The sequence below is a fragment of the Sipha flava genome, unplaced genomic scaffold, assembly GCF_003268045.1.
Source record: "Sipha flava isolate LNK unplaced genomic scaffold, YSA_version1 42_pilon_pilon, whole genome shotgun sequence".
In the NCBI taxonomy this organism is placed as follows: Eukaryota; Metazoa; Arthropoda; class Insecta; order Hemiptera; family Aphididae; genus Sipha; species Sipha flava.
The window spans coordinates 1383810-1406178 of NW_020273159.1; the positions used below are offsets into that span (position 1 = coordinate 1383810).

General features: G+C 22.9%; 1 protein-coding gene across 1 annotated transcript in view; it reads left to right on the top strand.

The window, feature by feature from the left end:
* Window positions 1-22369, top strand: part of LOC112689216 (vacuolar protein sorting-associated protein 13B-like) — a 36513-nt gene that overhangs the window by 1819 nt on the left and 12325 nt on the right. Inside the window, exons 3-36 of the mRNA XM_025562802.1 lie at window positions 2326-2383; window positions 4452-4651; window positions 5136-5495; window positions 5622-5797; window positions 5985-6161; window positions 6247-6376; window positions 6570-6678; window positions 8360-8511; window positions 8568-8700; window positions 8763-8949; window positions 9213-9342; window positions 9422-9562; window positions 9821-10015; window positions 10196-10376; window positions 10438-10570; window positions 10987-11284; window positions 11578-11825; window positions 14996-15152; window positions 15219-15438; window positions 15526-15709; window positions 16229-16558; window positions 16622-17035; window positions 17100-17392; window positions 17498-17678; window positions 17755-17937; window positions 18645-18808; window positions 19439-19701; window positions 19771-20133; window positions 20466-20668; window positions 20735-20925; window positions 20988-21078; window positions 21134-21266; window positions 21498-21620; window positions 21690-21849. Coding sequence (XP_025418587.1) covers window positions 2326-2383; window positions 4452-4651; window positions 5136-5495; window positions 5622-5797; window positions 5985-6161; window positions 6247-6376; window positions 6570-6678; window positions 8360-8511; window positions 8568-8700; window positions 8763-8949; window positions 9213-9342; window positions 9422-9562; window positions 9821-10015; window positions 10196-10376; window positions 10438-10570; window positions 10987-11284; window positions 11578-11825; window positions 14996-15152; window positions 15219-15438; window positions 15526-15709; window positions 16229-16558; window positions 16622-17035; window positions 17100-17392; window positions 17498-17678; window positions 17755-17937; window positions 18645-18808; window positions 19439-19701; window positions 19771-20133; window positions 20466-20668; window positions 20735-20925; window positions 20988-21078; window positions 21134-21266; window positions 21498-21620; window positions 21690-21849 — 6661 coding nt within the window. The remainder of the gene's footprint in view (window positions 1-2325; window positions 2384-4451; window positions 4652-5135; window positions 5496-5621; window positions 5798-5984; window positions 6162-6246; window positions 6377-6569; window positions 6679-8359; window positions 8512-8567; window positions 8701-8762; window positions 8950-9212; window positions 9343-9421; window positions 9563-9820; window positions 10016-10195; window positions 10377-10437; window positions 10571-10986; window positions 11285-11577; window positions 11826-14995; window positions 15153-15218; window positions 15439-15525; window positions 15710-16228; window positions 16559-16621; window positions 17036-17099; window positions 17393-17497; window positions 17679-17754; window positions 17938-18644; window positions 18809-19438; window positions 19702-19770; window positions 20134-20465; window positions 20669-20734; window positions 20926-20987; window positions 21079-21133; window positions 21267-21497; window positions 21621-21689; window positions 21850-22369) is intronic.

Here is a 22369-nt window from a genome sequence, read left to right on the forward strand (position 1 = left end):
CCAGATTTGCTTAGGTACACAGCCATTGATGTATATTTGACATTATTTTTTTTTTATATTACATAATAATTATTTCTATTTGGTATTAATTCTAATAAGTATCAATTTTTATTTCTTTAATAAAGTAGGTAGTTTTGAATATTCTTGAATTATTTTAATGATTGACTCATTGTCGTTGTTGATTTTTATATGTGTATTAGTTGTAAATGGAGATGTTTCTTGTACAAATGGTAAAATTGAAATAACTTCTTTAAAAGAGAAACAGTATTAATATCAGCCAAATTTCATTTAAACTTTGGAATAAGCATAGCAGCCATCTTTAAATCATCTAATTGAAAGACACTTTCAAACTCACAAAAAAATAAGATCAAAAATGTATATTTAAGAATAGTTAAATATTAGTATTTATTAATCAAGAATTAATAAATACAACTTAGATCTTGGAACATCATTTTTTTATCTATTTACATTAGAATACAATACAGCATTTAATTACATTTTCTACTCAAAAAATATAAATTAATCTACTATTCCTAGTATTGCTATAAAAAGCTTGTGAAATGATTTTCAGTTTATAAACTGAGATATAGGGGAGTAGGCACAATATAGCACATACCTTTTTTTTTTTTTTAAGCCATAAGAAAATGTATGTTAACTCTGTGGGTACCCATAATCATATTATAAATTACTTCATTATGAATTCAAAAATATTTTCATAATGTGAATTGCATTAGTATATTAAAAGTAGTAATAAAACTAAAAGAATAAATAGAAGTGTACAAATTACTAGTTTGATATAGACAGATAAAGAAAGTATTTGTTAAAAAATATTTAATTATATAACATTCAAAATTAAAATAATAATTTAATTAAAATAGTTAAATAGGTACCTTGTGTTTATTTTGTTTAATAGAACATCAACTAGTAGTATACAATATTTCAGTTGACTTCCTATTATTTAAAGATTTTTTTAAAGTGAGAATTGGTATAAGATAGTTTATTAATACAATTTTATCACCTTGGAGTATATCTAACGATTTTGCTATGGGTTTCATAATCTGTAATAATAATTTAGTAATATAAAAAAATATATGCATATGAATCTACAGTTTTTAAAGAGAACTATAAAAATGTAAATAAACAAGTATTATATTTTACAGATTTTGTTCAAAATGTAGTTATAAAATTTATTTGGATAGTCAGCTTATATTTCACTGTTTATACTAATTAAAATTTAGTAACTTATTTCATGTTAAATGCATGTTTTCAATGCCTGTGATACTACTTAGTAAATTTCAAATACATAATATTTATTATAATCTGATATATAATAAGTACTTTACAATATTCGATCAAGAAATTTATTTAAATTATAGCTAAACATGGTCTAGATAAGGTCAATGCATATCATATTTATTTTTTCAAAATTCATCATCATCATAAAACTAAGTGCATCGTAAAATGCATTACACTTAAGATCATACAAAAACATTTTTCTCCGTCTGGTTTTAAATGTCTCATTTTTGCTGATAATTTAATAATATTCTCTTCAAATAATTATATTAGTATTAGTTACTATGTTATTTTTTATTTTTTTTTTTTTTTTAACTAGTTAAGATATGAGTTTATTATTTAAAATTTAAATTAGTTTTTTATTTAAAAAAAGTACCTTTACATTTTTAACTAGTTACTGTCCAGATTTGTTTAATTTTTTAAATAAACTCCACATGTTGGGTACTTAGTTTCTTCTTATAAGGTAGTTCTTCTCATTAGGTAGTCGAATGTATAGCGGATGTGCTTCAATATACCAGTGAATTTTATAAGGTATTTTCACTGGGCGACAAAAAATGTTTTTCTACAAATAGTCAATGTATAATACCATAGTACGATTATAGTATTACACTTTGTTTCGCATTATTTCGCCCAATTTTTTAAAATACTGTTGACAGAGTATAATCACTGGGCGACATTTGTGTCGCCTAGTTAACTAGTTAAAAAATGCACTGATATACACATAAACAATTTTAGCTAGTAGTTATTATGTAATTTTATGTCTTTGATAGGTATAAAAATCAATGTTAAAAATAAAGCTTCCCTTATTTATGATGTTAACAATTTAGTAAAGCCCCTTACTTAAGAATTTTGATTCACAATTTACATTTACATTTACATTTTTTTAGAGTTACATCTCTTAAATTAAAACAATTTTATAATGTATTATTCAACAGTAGTAATGATAAATTATATTTATTTTAAATTAGTTTAAGTTTTAATTTTATTACCTAAAATAAATATAATTAATATATACTAGTGTATGTGTTTTAGAATGTGTTTTAAAATTAAAAACTCCTCAGCAGAAGAATACTAAAAAAAATGACAAGAGGTAAGTTATTTTTATTTTCAATTCATTTTTTTTTGTCAATGTATTTTAAGTGATATATTGTAATTTTAATCTGTAAAATACGATTGAGAACGTTATTTTTGGTAACACGATTGAAAACGCTCTCGTTTTTTTTTCCATCGTTGCCAAATGTAATCGATCGATAATATGAGCACAATAATCTGTTGATATTTATCGGACTTTTATCGGATTAGCTGGATGTTAATAGTAACTAGATATGAGAGAATGACCATTAGTGGATTAGGGGGCAAAAGGCTTATAGCCTAGGGCTTTTTTTTTTTATATATAGAATTAAGTGTTATTATTGACTTATTAGGTATATTTATTTTAATAATTTTTTTTTATATTTTTCATATAAACACGAATAAAAATAATTTTAAAAAGTTATGATAATATATTAATATGTACATTGTATGATGCGTACCTATAGGCTATAGAAAGAATATTACAATTATTATTATAATTTGAAAATATTTCATTTGTAATAAAATAATTACAGTTAAATACTAGTTATTATTAATAACTTATTAGTACCTTTGTACTTAATTGGGAACATCCGACTATCCGAGTATAGGTATTTTCATATCTGGCTATTTATATTTCCGTTATGTGACTGTATAAGCATTGTTTAATTATACTGGTAATAATGGATCAGAAGTAAAATAATAGACATGAAATATTTTATTTTTAGAAGTTTTCTATTTTCTCTTTTTTTTTTTTGATAAATAAACTGAATAAAATTTGGAAAGAAGGGTTTAGACCAAATATTGTTATTTCCTTAGTAGAGTGATATGGGGGGGGGGTAGCAAAATGATTAAGCCTAGAGGCGCCAAAACGCGAAATCCGCCACTGAGAATGACGGCTTTGCAGTCGTCGCACAAACTATTTGTCAATATAATATACTACATAGCATATTTATTAAAATGGAAAAGAACAAAATTAAAATTATTTGATGCGAACCAGACGAAGACCTAATATTATTAGAAAGTAATAAATTTTATAAATTCTACATATTTTACAATTTTTTTATACATATATACACTATACAGGTATTAGATATTTTTATAAGCCCTACATATTTTTAACTTTTTATTCATATTATATATTACATATTATTAAGCACTTATTTAGGCTTATAATTATTAATTTATAACTTTTTTTTAAGAATATTGTATGTATACTGAATTTTTCAAAAGCCAAATAAATTCTATGACAACGTTACACATAAATTCATTCTCAATCATATCGTTTTTTGGTTTTTTTTGGGTCAGCGGTAAGCTCTTTGTTAATTTTAAGTGTTCTCAATTGTTCGACCAAAAAGGTAAATCATACTTAAATTTATAGATAATACTTCAGATAAAACTTAACACTTATTATAGTATCTATTAGTCAAATTTTTATTCTTTTAGTAGTTTTATTAAGTGTTTATAAAACTTAAAAATAATTCCCAGTAATATTTATTTTTTGATCAACAAGTAAATTTATGTTACACAATTTGTTTATTTAAGCCAAAATTTTAATGTTATCTAAGCTATTTTACCTTAAGTTAAACAATTAAAAGTATTAACCTATTCAAGTATCTAAATTATAACTAACTAATATTATTATTTAATATTTATATGGATTGCAAATATGATGTATTTATATGATGTACATTCAGTGGCATCGCGAACCATGATTTTGAAAAGCAGTTGCTTCTGGAATTTAGAGGGGATGGGTAGTGGAATGTGACTTGGTCATTTATTGGTAAATGAATATATTAGATATAATATATCCAATAGATATATTGGAAGACAGCAATTATATTTGTATGAACCATAAAATTAAGGTGTAGTATAAATTCTAACACTGAATCGATTGGTGGAATGGGGTGGGTCATTAATAAATTGTTTGCTTCTATATTCTTTATAGTTCCCTATGCCACTGGATAAATAAAAAAAATACTACAGTCACAGATTTCATACTCCTGAATATTTCACTCTACCCTTTCTATTTGAACCATATTAATGCATTTAGATAAAATACAATATTATATATATATATTTTATAGCTATAGGGCAAGTACTGATTATGATGAACTACCACCTCCATCATATGTCCAGAGTTTAATTAACAAAATTATTGGAAATCTATCTGTAACATGCAATAATGTAATTTTAAAATATATTGAAGATGATATTGTACTTTCTATGAATATAAAATCAATTACTCTAGATTCGTGCAATGAAAACTGGATAGCTGATATTATAGGTTTGTATATAATTTTTCTTTATAAAAAGTTAACTTCTTCAAAGAATAATATATTTTTGTTATGCCAACATTAAATAAATATAATTTAGTAAAAAAATGATTATTTCAATTTTTTTTATTAGGTAACTATTTAAATGTTGATAAAAATAGATAGTCATACACAACATTTTTTTCAGTTATTAGTTACAATTGTTAACAGACCAACAAAAGTTAAAACACATATTTTAACATCATACTTGTTGAGTATTTGTTAAATATTTGAACAGTTATATTAGCAAGAAACTAAAAAAATTCAACGATTAATTATCAATTGGGACCTTTTATAGTTATTAATACTATTGTTTTCATATAGTATGAAAGATAATAGAATATTCATTAATTTTATCTATTGTACCTAAAATATTATTTTGGACTTTTAAATGAAAAACAATTCATCAATTTACGTAATGAGACTTTTAAAACTTATATTTAATGTAATTTTCAGAATTAACACCATCTCAATTAGTTTTAAGGAAAATTATAAACCTGTCAGATGTAACTATTTGCTTGGACAGAAGAAATGCTTCTGGATGCATAGAAACATACTTAGAACCATTATTGTATAAATGTTCATTATCAATTCGATTATGTCGAATGTTTCGGTCTCCTCATTCTGCTCGACCATTTACTACTCAAATGGATTTGTTCTGTTCAAAAATCGCATTTATACTTACTGAACCTCAGTTACCAATGTTTTTGAGATTGTTAACTATGATATTAGAACTTAATGCTGCTGATGCTCCAGAAACAAATACCTGTCTTGATGATGAATCTTACAATAGAAGCCCTAGTAGCTGTAGTTCAAGTAAATCAACTAATATTTTTAATCAATTTATTTTAATTATTTGATATAAAACATATGTAAATAATTGAACTCAATAAAAAAGTTATATAAAATAAATAACAATTGAATTTAAGTATAAATATTTAGTTTCAGAAACAAATATAGCCCATAATGACAGTTGGGTTGATTGGATGTGGAGTTGGGTACCAAATGTTAATTTATCTAGTGAAGTTAATGAACTTCCTTTCAGTTCTGAAGCCGCTGTAAGCGGCCATTCATTAAATACTGGGATATATATTGATACTCTTTTATTTATCTTTAAAGTAAGTAATCTATGATGGATTAACTAAATTTATAACACCTCAATTAATATGCTCTATGACAGAAAATATATGTATAACAAATTTAAAATATTTAAATTATCTATCCAATTTGGTTTTGTAATTTATAAAAAAGCATTATAATTATAATTTATTAATTTTAAAATGATTAAGTTTCATATATTTTTAGATCAAATCCACAAAGAAATTAAATGACTATAGACCGTTACTGCAAATTACTTTGAGAAGTTCTTTGCTTGAAATGGTTTCACATCCATTAGACTGGATAAATGTACAATTTGGTATAAGTAAAGCAAGCATAGAACCTCTGGGAGACTGTACTTGTGGTGCTCAGGATTGTTATACGGTTAGTTAAAAATTATTCAAAACTCTATATTTTTTGTAAATTAATATTTATAAACATTTAAATTATTTTAGTTAATTTATTTCAGAATACTTATTTTTCATCTGGTGTATTACAAGATTCATACTTATTAAAATCATTATTTCGAGAAAACATAAATATTAATGCTTTTAATGATAATATATTTTCATTTGATCATCATCTAAATCAATTTAGTGGTGAGACATAATGTATATTTACCTTTATTTTAATAAATATTTTTCAGTTTAGTAAAATCATCATAATTTAAACACATTTTGAAACATGTCTTATAGTTATTAACTATTAATTATTAAAGTTCACTTAATTAAATACATTATAATTATAAATTTATCATTAACAAGTTGCTTTTTATATTTAATCCATTTTTAGAAACAATCCTCTTAGAAAAAACCTCTGCATTTGCAGTCGACTATTTATTCACTCAGATTTCCAATATAAACCAGCACAATTGTGATGAAAATCCAGAGAATTATTCCACGTAAGTATGATAAAAAATTACTGATATTATTAAACGATAGAATTTGAATATAAAATTCTATATATCATCGTCCAAAGGCAAATTAAACAACCAATCATGGGTGAAGGCATGACGGTTCAGCTAGTAATAATATAAAAAAAAAATAGCCATAATTTATAATTTAACATAAATAGGATAGAAAAGTTTTTATATAATTTTATCTCTTATACAATTTCACTACAATATACAGCAAAATTACTGTTAAAAGTCACCTCTAAATGCAATTTATTAAACTATTCTGAGATTGTCAATCAAATGAAACAATGAACAGCTCTCATTCTTCAAAAAGATTATGTAGATAGTTGAAAGCTGCAGGAATTGCTTAAATAATAAAATTAATTTAAAATTAAAATAAATAATTTAATTTTTTTAATTTTTATATTTGGTTACGTGCCATGGGTTCGAATGCCATCTGTTTTAACTTCAAGTGTACGAAAGGTCGTATGTTCGAAATTATTGATAAACAAAAACAACATGAATTTTACTTTAATATTTATTATTCATTGATTTAATTCGCAATATCGTTCAGATAAATTTGATTTGGTGAGTCTTGTGAAGCTTGAACACATTTTTTAATTTTATTTTTTAAAATTTTGCATTGAATTTTAACTATATATTGTGCGTGGTAATGATCATTAATAATAGAACAATCATCTTTTTTATGTTCACCGTGGTCAAAAATTATCCAAAATGTTGTTCTACATCGTTTTGTTCATTTCCAATAATATATATTATTTGATTACATATTCGCAGTCGTATCTTATCAAGCATAAATTCATAATTATTTATAAGTAATATTTCCTCGTCGTGTATACTTTTAAACGTCTTTAAACTTGCCATTTAAAAAAGAAAAATTACTTACACAAATTTATAAAATATTATTTAAAATCAACATTCAAACGAAATTGTGTTTGACATTTTTATAATGATGTATCAAGCCGTATTGATAGATGACAAACAAAAAAAAAAAAACGTTAAGAATATCTGTAATACTTTAATCAGTAAAGATAAAATTGTGTGAAATCCAATATTATGAAAACGCAATTATAATGTTATTTCCATTTAGTATCATTTATCAATAATTTCGAACATACAACCTTTCGTACAGTTAGTCTTTCGAACACATGACCCCTTAGCATAAATAGTTAAAAGCTGCAGAAATTGCTTAAATAATAAGATTAATTTAAAATTAAAATAAATTATTTAATTTTTTTAATTTTTAAAAGCTTATATGAAATTTAAATTGTACCTACCTACATTATATTGTAAATTATTAATACATTTTTTAGTGCCCATATTCATATGTGTACTTATATAATATTTTATTTTTAATATTTGTATGCACTTTAAATAGTGGTCATTAGTTTCGGTGCCTTTGGTGACTGTTTTATGGAATATCTACTTTATATGTTTTATAAATAAATAATGATAATTTTGTATTAAATATTATAAATAAAGAATATCAATAAAAATTTAAAAATTGTAGCAGGTATTAAATATTTAATGATCAATAATACTTTTGTTTTTTCTTTCTTTTATTTTATTATTTACTTATAATATTTTAAATCTATTATTCACAAAACAATTTAATTTTTAGTTTTATTAAAATATATTATAATAAAAGTATTTATATATATTAAAGGTCTGAAGAAAAATGTTTATTAAGATTTGTTGCTGGACCAAGTGTTTTGAATGTGTCATCAGGACTCATTCACAGAGTTGAATTCATTTACAAATTAATTCTTGGTCATGATTTATTTTTATTCACTACTCTTCCACAATCTTCACGTTTGGGTATAACTTTATTAAAATTATATTGATGTATTTAATATATATTTATATTGATTTAGATATTGATGAAAAACTCAACACTTTGAATAATCCTAATATTCAAATTATGGTGTATCAGTTTACAATATTTAACCCTACAGTCAAAATATATCCTGCTTGTCATGTACCAATACCATCATCTCAAAGACACAAAGTAAAATTAAATAAAATCAAAACCAAAGTATTATTAGTAGGTAATTTTTTTGTTGTAGCAGAAAAAATCAAAAAAGCTGTTTGAAACAATTTGATCCTGTGTTTAAAAACCCACCAATAGCTATTTTTGAACTGAAAGTTCTTGATGGTCGAATTGTGAAACCTAAAAAAAAAATGAAATGGTCTTCTATACCACAAAATATTACAGAAGAAATAAAATCACTAATGAAAATTAAAACTATATTTAGGGTATGTAATTAATAAAATATAAATTGAGCTTAAAACTTTTCAATAAAAATAATGCAATGATAATTTTTTAAATTTTTAAAAGTCCTTTAACTGTGTAATAATATAATTAATTAAACTTATTCATTCAAAAGTTCTGTATAATGAGTTTATATGTCTAAATTTACATTCAAATTTAAATTGAAGCTGGTGTTTAATAACTATTTATATGTAATTAATGGTATTATTTGTGAAAATTATTTTTATTTTTATTTTATTTTTTATAGATGAAAGATTTTGTTATAAAAATTACATTTTCTAGTTTCACTCATAAGTTGATAAAAATTAACAATATAGGATTTACTTCTACAGTGGACTGTATTACAAATTTTAATTCTGATTGCTTACTGGATATTGGTAATTATTCACATGTGTTCTTACTTTTTCCTTGTTAAAATTTTGTATAGTTTATATGTGCATATATGTATATTTTTAGATATAATAAGTTTTACAACATCAAAAGAAAATTATTTATTGATATATTATATAATTAATTCAATAATTATGTCTAACCATCGAAGGCTTTTACATGTTAATCATTATATTTTTAAATCATCATTATTAAATGATGCCCCAGGTAATCAATAATATATTTATATTTTAAACATTAACAGTAAAAAAAATAATCAAAATCTTAGAAAAATACAAATTCCATACACATAATTATAATACTTTATTTAATTTTTTTTTATTATGTAGATTGGATATTCGAGATTTTTATATTTAGTCTGTTCAATTTTTATTGTTAACGTTTAAAATTTAAAGTATGAAAAAAGTTCTAAAAAACTGATGAATAATTTGTTTCATAATAATAAATAAGTTATCTTGTACTTAGGTTCAATTGTATTGAAATTTAATTTGGAAGGAGCTAAAATATATTATAAATTAGAAAATCAAATATCTTGCATTAAAACTATATTGAACAATATTAGTGCAAAAATGGTATTATACAATTCATTAAGTAATAAACAAAGTGCTATTTTAGTGTCGACCCCTGAATTTATTAAAAATGCAATGCCATTCCTTCATGGTAAGTAATTTTATTAAAATATTTTTTCAATATGAATTCTGCTTTAAGTATCGCATTTTTAAATAGATTATAAGAAATTAATTTTAACATTTATAAGTTAATTTTACAATATTTATTTATAAAAAATATAACTTGTAGAAAATTTTTTATTTAGAGTTGTAATATTATTATGTATTCCAGTAATTCTTCAATTGACAGATAAAATAGATTCAAATGACATGCCATTAATATATTTAAAAGTTGGCAAATTAGATATGAACTTTGATCCAATGTTATTTGATTGGCTAATTTACATACCTGAAATGTATAACCAAAAAGAAATAAAGAAGAAAAATTCTACTTCTGATTTAGCATTTTTTAGGTACTATTTAAAATCTATATTTTCATAATGCAATAAAATTTGACAAATTTTATTCTTTTAGTGCTCCAAGTCGAAAAATATCAGAAACTAGCATTAGCAGTGATAAAAAAAAAAAGCCCAAACCATCTATTCAAAGTAGTATTTCAGAAAATATTTCATTTCATTCTGCTAATTATATGCATTTAAAAATTGAAGTAAGCAAATTATTTTTTTAAAACCAAAATAGTATTAAACAAAAAAACCTACATTAAAATGTTATTAAAAAATTATCAAACAATTTTTGCATAGTAAATAAAAAATTTAATTTATAATGTCAAAGTTTTATTTAATTATTAAAAATTTCATTTCAAATTCAGAATATATTTAAAGCAAAGTGATTTTAATTATTTTTTTTTATTTTATTTCTTTTAAGAAGGAAATATTAATTATAATATAACTATTACAATATCATAAGCAAGCAAACATTGCTTTCTTGTTTTAGTTAAGCTTAATTTTAAACTCAGCCAATTGTGTTTTGACAAAATACTTTTTAAGACCTCTAAATAAATTGAAAAGTTTATTTTAAATATGAGTAATTACTTATATTTTGTTGTGGTTTTGTTATTTGTAGTCTAAAGAAATGAAAATCTTACACTTATTCAACAAATGGAAATCATCAATGGTTTTTGTTGATACATCAAAATTTGCTTTATATTTTCCTAGCAAATCATTATCAATGTTGGAAAAATCACCAAGTTGTAAGGATTTCAACCTGAAAAAATTAATTGAAATGTCAACCAATAATGGAAATGGATTATTGGTATTTAGAATATCAAAAATTTCTTTAAATTGTATTTTACCAAAAAATCAAATAGAACCATATTTAAATACTACTCCTGTACGTTTTCCTAATACATTATGGTCACCTGGTAAGACTTCACTTTTTTTTTAGTTTTAACTAATCTAGAAAAAGATTACTAAATACATAATTTTTTTAATTATAAAATGAGTGTTCATAATTATCTATTTTATTAACTTTAATATGAACTTTAGAATCAGTATACTACAAATGCAAGTATATTAACTGTCATTAAATTGTATTTATTGAAAGTATTATTCTTGTGTACTGCAAACCATGAAAACTCATAATTTAATGTTGTACATGAATAATATCATCATATTTTCATTAGATTTGACTACCTACTTATTTCTTTTTTTTTAGGTAATGTGTATTTTCCGTGGCAACTAAACTTTTTAAAATTAGAATGCTATACCATTCATAGCTCCTACGATATTACATACCAAAGAACTTATACGCATAAAATACAACTATTGTATCCTTTTAGTGCCCAATGCACTTTGGCTATTACAACTCAGTATCATGATAATAGTATAGAGTCATTAAAAAGTTTAGCTGCTTGTATACATTGTGATTCCGATCCAGTATCTATTTGTATATCAGAACAACAAGTAAGTTATATCAGAAATTAAGTTATTTTTATTATAATATTTATAAAAAAAAAAAAAAAAACTATGTTTAGTATAATAAATAATTTATTTGATATAAATATAATATGTTACTAATTGTTCTTGAAATTGTCTAGTTATTTAAATGAACCTTATTATGCTATTTCATGAAATGAAATATATTTTATAGTTTTTATTATAGTTAATCAGTTTCAATACTTTCCATTTTTAATTTATAATTGCATATAATAAATTGAATATTTTATAAGTATGGATTATGCTAGATCAAAGAATTTTATATGATGAGATGTAATAACTTTTACTTAAAATATAATTTACTATTCTTGCATGGCCATATTTATATAATTAGCTAATACATTCTAAATTATTGCATATTGATAGAAAAAATTAAAGTATAAAACACCAATTTAAAAACTTATTATTTATTTTTGTAGTTTTTCATATTCGTAGCATAATAACATTTTTGGTTTATCTCTTTTCATCTTGTGTTATTATAATAGAGATACTTAAATAGTAAGATTAAGTATCAGTTATTGAATGGCTATAAAAGTAGTTGTATAATAAATAACATTTTTTTTCTTCAATATTTATGAGCTATACTATAGCAGTTCCCAAATTTGAGGTCGTAACCCAAAACATAGTGACAAATTTTTTTATAGTGGGTCATAGAAATATAAATAAATTTACATATTTTAATATTTTTTATTTTTTAATTATTTATTTGCTTCAATTTCTTATTTTATTTTAGAAAATGTTTAATATTAACAGCAACTAGTCAACATAATTTACCTTTATAAAATCAAGAGCTTTTAATTCCTAAGTATTTAATGCAATGTGTGATGAAATGTAGTTACTTTACTTACAAATGTACAATGTCTAATCTTTCATGACTTTCTCATAAAAGAATTCTTAGTCGAGTTAACTCTGTGCTCAGAAATCCATATTTTTTTTATTGAAAAACACCCATTTACCAAAAAATTGTCTGACCCTGCTTAGGTAGATATATTAATCTTCTTAAGTGCAGAAACAAATATAAACCAATTCTTTTAGAGAAGCAGATAAAGTTTTATTACCATGTCCAACCACTTATTTATGTAAAGCATAGTTTTCTGAATTAACGATAATAAAAACGAAGGGTGCTACTTCGGTTTGCGCTCTATTGACAAGTTTCTAATTCAGTATGCGCTCTAAAGACTAGTTTTGTTTCAGTATGCATTCTACCATAACGCTATTTTAATTATGTTTTATATAATTTAAATAATTTATATAATATAATTTATATAATTTTATTGTTTATACACCTTCTGAATGTCTTCCAACAAGGCGAAATAAAGATCAGGACTATCTTGAATGTAAAGTTGCTTGCAATAGTAATTAAGATGAGACTGCAAATGGTGAAAAAGAATTCCCCTCATTTTCTTCAATAATTCCATTTTTGTATCTACCCAAGATCTTTCAATGTTATGACTTTATAACATTGGGCTGGGATTTTAATGCCCTAAAAAAACCTCGAAAAATACCTTAAAAAAAAATAATACTTTTATGACCTAAAAAACACTAAAAAATACACTTACATTTTTATTTTTAATAATTTTAGTATAAATAAAATTATATGAACTATAACAAAAAGTTAAAAGATGGAAAAATTCATAAAATGCATTATAAAAATGACTAAATGTATTCAATAAATATATTAAAATTATTAAAAAAAAAGTTGTACATAAAGCTAGATATCATAGACTTGTATTTCGTTTAATCTGAAAAAACACATTGTTTTCAACTCGTTATCTAAGTTTTGACACATTTCAACAATTGTCCGATAATATAATACGAATAACGAGTACCTACTTATAATCTGTTATATTTATATATAAACCATGTTGGTGTAAAAATCTTAAAATTAAACTTCTAATTCATATTTTGATTCCAAAAACTAATATGCCCTAAAAAATTAAGAAAATTAAAAAAAAAAAAACAAAAAAATAAAAAATATAAATAAAACTAAAAACTAAAAAACATCAAATAATGCAAAATAAACTTTCTTATTGTCATTCAAAAGAATATAAAACAAATTTGTGATAAGGCATTGCATAGTTAGCTTTGGAAAACAATACAAAGTGCATCAAAATCCCAGTCTTAGTTATGAATATGGGCTCCTGTATTTTCATCAACAAATGATATTTGATAATTTACCATTTTATGAATAAAACCTTGGCTTGTGAGACACCTTTATGCAGCCCATTCATTAGTATGAATTTCTGATGCTGCCTTGCACTTACATTCTATAATATATAAGAAATACAGTTGTTGTCCGATATAGAACCGGTGTAGAACTGACTAACATAGAACAGGCAAAACTTGTAGAGTCCATACTGAAGTGACACCAAATTAAGTATAGTTATTTACTATATATAACTTAATAAGTTATAGATTTGATACACAACATAAAATACGATATCCTTGCAATAAAAATCAAACCAAGTATTGAGAAACTAATGGACATTAGACAACAATATCACAATAGCCATTCATTTATTAATTTAAGAATAATTTTGCTCTGCTTAAAAAATGTAAGCGAATAGTAGATTGTAATTATTCATTTTTTTTTTTTTTTATTATATAAATTTAAAATTATTATTAATTTGTATACAAATTGAATGTATGTAATTGTAAAAAATAAATAAACCTAACTAATATTCATAGTTTATATCAATATAAAAGGGTAATTTTTTCTTTTTTATTCTTTTTTTTACTGTTATTGGTAAGCAAATATAACTGGATCGTATATAAGTTAATTTTAAATCTTAAATCTTAAGATCACGGTAAAAATAGTTGGGGAACTGCTAAGCTATAGCATTAAGTAGAGATTATAATTATATTAAATCATAGAATATAATTTAGATGTAAGATATATAATATGTAAAAGACAGTGTTAAATATTACCTATTTCACAAATAGATCTTGACAAATATATGTATGTATTTATTTATGTTTATGAATTTATCTATTAAAATTTGCATGAATTGTATGGGTACAGATTTTTGAAATAAAAATCCTAAGGTTTGTTTGTATAAAATATATTTATATGTTTTCAAATTTAAACATTTTCTTATTATAATTACTTGTACAATTATGTTTTTTTTTTCTCACAGGTGCGACTTGTTGCTGATTTATTGAAAAAACAAATTGAAGTATACAAGGTGATATTTTCAAATATTGAGTATGGAACATTTTTTAATCGATCTGTAGCTCATGAAATGTCATCTATTCCTGAAGATGAAATTGTTGAATCCAAAATACAAGCATTTGGTAATTTCTGTAATGTATGTAAAATATTTGTTGCTTATTGTTTTATCATATAATTCATGTTTTAAGATATTAAAAAAACTAAAGAAAATATAAAACTATCTGGTTGGTTTCAATGGACTTTAGCCCGATTCTCATTGATTATTAAAAATAATCCAGAACATAGTTCAACAGAAAATGTTAAACTTGTATTGGACTTAGAGGATGTGATTAGTTCATTAGATTTTGGAGTCTCATATCACAAACTGAAATTGAAAATATCTTCTGCATCTATACAACACTTTGTTAAGTAAATCATAAATATATATTCTGTTTATATATTAATGTACAGATATATTATTGGTAATATATAATTTGTATAAATTATTTGTTTTAGAAATATCAAAGAAGAGCAATGGAAACATGGACCATATTTAGGTCTTATACTTAAAGGTTATGATCCATTAAATAACTCAGAGAAATCAAAAACTGATGGTTTTATAAATTTTACACTAACTAGAGCTTTTAAAAGTTCTTTTCAAGGGCCTAAGTTAAATAAAGATAATACATCTTTATACATGGTAGTATAACTTTCTTTTTAGTAGTAATAACCTTTAATTTTATATAATTAAGATATAAATATCATTTATATTTTACAAAATAATCAAATTTATTATTAATAAATCTATTATATTTCGAATACTAAAACAAATGATTTTACAATTATTAGACAAATCATTTGTCGTTTTAAATAAAAAAAAATATGAAATAGTGTTACATTTCTTCCTACTGTGAAGTTTAATGTAATACTGTTTTAGAAATTTCTATCCTATTTTATAATATTTTAAATTTATAAAGTTAATTGTATGAAAAATTAATTTTTAAATAATAAACAATGATTTATTGATAAATACTAAAATAATTCTAAAAATATTATATGCATTTTTAACCCAATATTTGCTAAAAACCATTTGTATAAATTAACCAATTGTATTATTTATCTTGTTTCAAGATAGACATTTGTTGCTTCTTTAAATATGATTATTAAAATAAAAACATTAAATATCAGCATGATATTTTTATTTTTGTTATGATTTTAGGTTAGTGATGAAATGCTTAAGTTAAATCAACAATTAATGGATGATTATATAATGGAAATTGTAATCAAAGTGCAACCCATTGACATTGTTATATCTCCTTTAAATCTTCATACATTTTTGACAATTATTGATCCACTATTAGAAATATTTATTAATTCGGAATATATATTAAATCCTTCATCAAACTCTCATGATATGTTAGAATCAACAAAAGGATTATTTGGTTCAACATTACCACTGTTTTACTTAGATATTGCATTGTTAAGAATTTTTATACCAATTTCAGTACTAGATTATAAAATTGAAAATCATGATACAGTCATTATTCAGGTTAGAACATTAATTGACATTTTATAATATTGTTTCATATTAGAAAAATTTGTATTAATTTAGGTTAATTCAGTAAAAATAAATCAAAATCCTGAAAATCCTATTGCTCGAACTCCACTCAGGAAAGATTTGTATGCTGAAGCTGAAAAAAGAGGATTATTGACCATTCCTGGTTCAATAGTTGAAGATCGTCAATACCAAATTATTATTAATGGGTTTTCAATAAAAACTGGATTTTGGATTGATTTTAAACAAGTTTTAAAATTTTATCAAGCATCATTAACTTTGGATACTGATCATCAACCAAATGCTGCATTATTATGGAATGAAGGAAAGCGACCTAGATCTATGGCAAATTCAAACATTGATGAAATTAATATGTTAACGTTGTTTTATGAAGTATCTTTTCACTCTGTTTTTGCGCCTCCAATTATATTTGAACCAGAAAATACATTGGTGTGTAGCAGTTGGATGGAAGTAAGTGATTAAAATTTAAATGTTCATGTTACCCATTATTTATTTTTTGTTATTTATTTATTAGGTGAATACATTAAATGAAATAACAATCACTTTATCTGTAGAACAGCTATATTTATTGAATATATTAGTTTCTCAATGTAATGAATATATATTAAGTCATTTAAAAACTAATTACACTCAATATGTACCAAGTGAAAAAACACAACCAAAATGCATAAATGAATCATTGACTCATGATAGTTGTATTCAGTCTACAGAATATAATAATAAATATTTTGATCACGACAACAGTTTGATAACAACGGCTGACAATAAAATTAATTCTCAGTCAAATGCATCAATTTTTACTAAAAAGTAAGTGTACAATATAATTTTTTGACATTATAACAATGCTATAACATTATTAAAATTGTATTACACTTCATCAAATAAAAATAATTATTTCATTTTATTTTTTAGAGACTCTAATACCATAAATAAAATTCCAATTGATATAATCATCACAGGAAATCAAATCAATTTAAATTTTTTCAATTACATTGTGAAAAACGAAATAAAAATTTCTGAACCTTTAATCTTTATTGTTATTCATCAACCGCATGTATTTTTTTCTCTTTCTAATAATTCTGATTCTTGTCAAGTATGAGTTCAAAATATTTTTATTTTTTTATTTTTACTTAATTTAGTATTGATCAATAAATTATTCTGTGTTTTAGGTAATATTCTTTGATCTAACAATGTCATTGGCTCCAAAAAATAAAATGTATGATATTGAAGTACCCGATTCCAAAATTTATTCTGTATCTCTGTTTGAAACTAAGTCTAACTCAATGGATGAAATTCCTCTAGCATTTTTTACATTGAAAATTTCCCGTCCGATTACAATTGGTCAATATAAAGTATGTAAAAGTGTTCTTTTACTTATTTTTCTTACTGTATTGCTGTGGCAAAGGTATTCAATGTGGCCCGTTAAAATTTTTTTTAAATAGAACAAAATAGTAATAAAAAAAGTTTTTTGTGTTTTTATTTTGAAAATTAACAATTTGTCACATATAGTTACAATAAGAAGATGGATGGGGTGTGCATAAATGGTACTGAGGACATGAGTTGAAGTCGTTATCCATTGATAGCGCTTTGGTGTGCACTATTATATTATTTGCACATTAAATTATAAGAAAAAAAATAAAAAGGAGAAAAATAAATAAATAAAATAATTAAAAAAAAAAGTAAAATTATTATAAAATACAATTTTTACCTACTAAAAATTAGAAATACTGAAATACTAAATATTAAAATTAAAAATAACCTAAATTAAATGTAACCAAACAACCCCAAAAATCATATTGAAATTAAATTTTAAAATGTATATTCATTTTTTATGTACATATATACACACTTATCGATTCAAATAATTAAATACTTCATAATTGTTTATTTTATTTTTTATCAAAACTAATATTTAATTTCTTATTAATACCATGTAAAAATGGAAAAATTGATAGTTAAAGTTATGTAAAGCAATGACGAGAGGTAAAAGGATATATGAATGAAAAAAGGATGAGAAACACTACTATGTAGTATGTTTATATATTTTATTTCTTTTTAGGTTGAACTTATATTAGGAAGAGCAATTTCATTGTTATTAAATAAATATAAAATGGATCACTGTTGTAATTTATTAGATTTTATTAAACAAAGTTTTCATACATGTCCTCTGCCTTATGAAGCAACAAAAAATGATAAAAAATATAATCTTTACACTGATCCAAAGTAAGTTAATAATTATTTTGAAAAATATATTTAATTATTTTTAATAATTTACTTGTTATTATTATTTATAATCAAACTAATAGATTTATTGATGAGTTGAAAAGATTTTATATTTATATTGTAATATGTAAATGATTATTTTGCATTTATGCTATTTAGGTCTCTAACAATTTTTTTTGTTTCATTTTTTCATGTTTTACATTTAGGTATAGTTTTAACTTAAACATCATACGTACTTTTGAAATTAACTTAAATAAATTATATGATAAAAAAAAGAATAATATAAGTTCTGATTTATTCCCATAAATGCTTAACTATTTATAATGGACATTTTTAATATTTTTATTTAAACTGTTTGGCATGACTATTTTATGTAAGATGTTTTTCTGAACTAATTTTAATAGTCTTGAAAATATTTCAAGATTTAAGATAATTATATTTTAGAATTTGAATTAAGACAGAGTTTTTTATTTTCATGATAATATTCTTCATTATAATCATAAAAGTAATCAGGAACTAATATATTTAATATTTATTAGCTAGTTGTTTACAATCAGTAGATGTATCTAAATTATTTAATATGTATAAATTATACATTTATTGATCTTAATAATAATTTTATATTTGTAGGCCTAATGAAATTTTGAATCAGACTTTTCAAATTGACTCTATTGTATCTCAATATGAAACCGATAAATTTGGTTTGCATAATTACGATGATACAATTATTGATTCAGTTGATGATAATTTGAGTGAAACTAATAAGGAAATGAACACAAAAATAATTGAAATACCAGTATTATTGGTAAATGAACATTTTTGGTACTCAAAACCAATAGTTATGAATATATCAACTCAACAAATATTTATTAAACTATCCACAGAAAATAATGGTATAATAAAAAATCTTGAAATTTTTTTTTATTATTATTAATAAAAATGTATGTATTCAATTATTTCAGATAATATTATATTTAGTATTGAAAGTGTACTTTCTAAAATACATTGTTTATGGAAAAAACCATCAGAACGTATGAATGGTGAAATAACAATGAACAGTGTAACAATATCTATTGGACATAATTATTCAAATTCCAGTGCAAATGAATTGATATTACACCCATGTACAATGACTTTAGAAATTGTCTTGTCATCAGATCCATGGGTTCCAGCAATTTTGAGACCAACAAAACAAATTAAAATACTTACAGATTATATCTCATTTCATATATCTCCAGTTAATTATAATACATTAAAACTGATATGGAATGAATATAAATATTTATTGGAGTACAATAAAAATGCAACAACAAATTTAAGTCAAAGTAGGTTTTTTCTTATATATTTTTTTTTAAATATATTTAATAATTGGTATCTTAAACAATTAGTTATAAGTTTATAACTTATATAAATATAATAAAATATTTTCAAAGTTAATACTAAATAATCTTTATTAAAATAGCTTTTTATTATATTATAAAGTATTTTTATATAATAAATATATACCTTTTTTTAAGTTTTCATTCATTTGTTTTGTTTACACCTTTCTATTCTTGGTTGTGTCAGTTTTTAAAGAAAAATGTTGGATGAACTAAAATAATAGCACTACTTGAAATAAGTTTTTGCATTTCTTTATTTGAATTTTTTTTTTTTTTAGATTCTGAATCTGACGAACAATTTTATCAAGATGATCTAAGAGCCGGAGCTTTTCAATTTTTGGAAACAAATAGTTCTGATTTACCTTTGCCTTATCAAATTTTTTTTTCAGAATATTTTTCCAACGATCCACCTAAAATAACATGGCGTTATCCTCAACCTCGAAAATTGACAAAGATTGAAATACAACCAGTTCCCATAGATGTATGTAAAATTAAATTATTGTTTTTCATGTATTAATTAAAACTATAAATTATAAAAAATTTTAAGATGGATATGGACATTGAACTTCATTTGCAATGGTATGATGAGATACAGAATTGCTTTAGAGAACATACTAGTTTCATATTTCCTAAATATGAACCTATGTTATTGAGACTCGAATCTTGGCAAGCAGTTTCAAACACATGGCAAATAATTATAAATAACTCATGTACAGTTCACTCCCAGTTTCAGATTAAGTAATTTATACAGTTTATTAATTATATTATACATTGTTGTAACTAACATTTTATGTTAATAGAAGTTTAGTTGGATGCCTTAGAGTCGACTCATATTTCTCACCAAACTTAGTACCACAGTTACAGTTTTCATTATCAGCATCTTCAATTAAAGTAATAATTTCTAGATTAAATTAGTGAAAATATTTTCTTATAATATTTCAAACAGGTAAATATTTCATATGATATTCAAAAGAAATCATATGTGCCAAGATATGATTGTATTTCTGATGTTCCACCAAAACATACACTAGTTTTTTTTATTTTGGATCAAATAAACATTGGCTTCAAACTTCAAGAAGGTATTTAATAATTATTTTCTAATTCTTTCAAATTATCAATGTGTGTGTGTATGTGTGTGTGTGTGTGTGTGTGGAAATGTGGAAAAAATAAAATTATATAGAAATGTAATATCTTTGATTTAATATTCGAACACAAAAATTAGCTCATGATTTTAAGTTTGTGTAGTTATTAAATATATTATTCTTGTTTATTAAATTCTTGTATATTAAATAAAATTTTTTTTTTTTTAGGAGAAATGAATATTTCAGCTCAATCACATGTAAAAATTGAACTCTTAAACTATGGTACATTAACACAAATTCCAATTTTAAAATTGTTTTTTTTATTTACAAGTCATCATGTAACAAAACCAAGTAAATATTTCCTATATAATAGTACAATAACCGTAGATTAATCTTAATATCTCAATTTTATTTTAATAGTACCTGATATTCAATACAACATTCAAACTGGAGCTATTACATGTCAATTTGGTCCAAGTATGATTAACTCTTTGACTGCAGCAGTACATCTATGGAATAATCATTCATATTTTATAACTATGCCATATATTATTTGTAATGATACCAATTTCAAAATAATGTGAGTTTTTAAATTAATTTAATTTTTTTCTTTCAAGTATCTACAATTAATTTTCCATAGTTAAATTAATTTACTAAATATATTAAATGAGTTGAAATATAAAATGTAGGTAAATTAATGATTTATAAATCAATTTTAACCATCTAAATAGCCTTGTAAAGTATAAATTATTAGAAATATATAAATACATACATTTTACAATATTAACTGTCATATTATTAATAATTAATTATGAACAAATGTTCACATTGCTGTATGAAGATCATAAAACAATTTTTCATCCTACTCCACAACTTTTATTATTGAAGTAAAAATATGCAAATGCATTAACTTCATTTATTAGTAAATAATTATTACTGAAAGCAGTGGTGTTAATAGAAATTGTTTTCACTGTAAGCTAATTTTTTTATGAATACATAGTTCTAAATATTGTGTATTACCTCTGGTTGGAGTTAATTCATTACCACTTTATTAGCTATTTGTTATAATAGTATGAACTAGTAATTAGACATTAAATAAT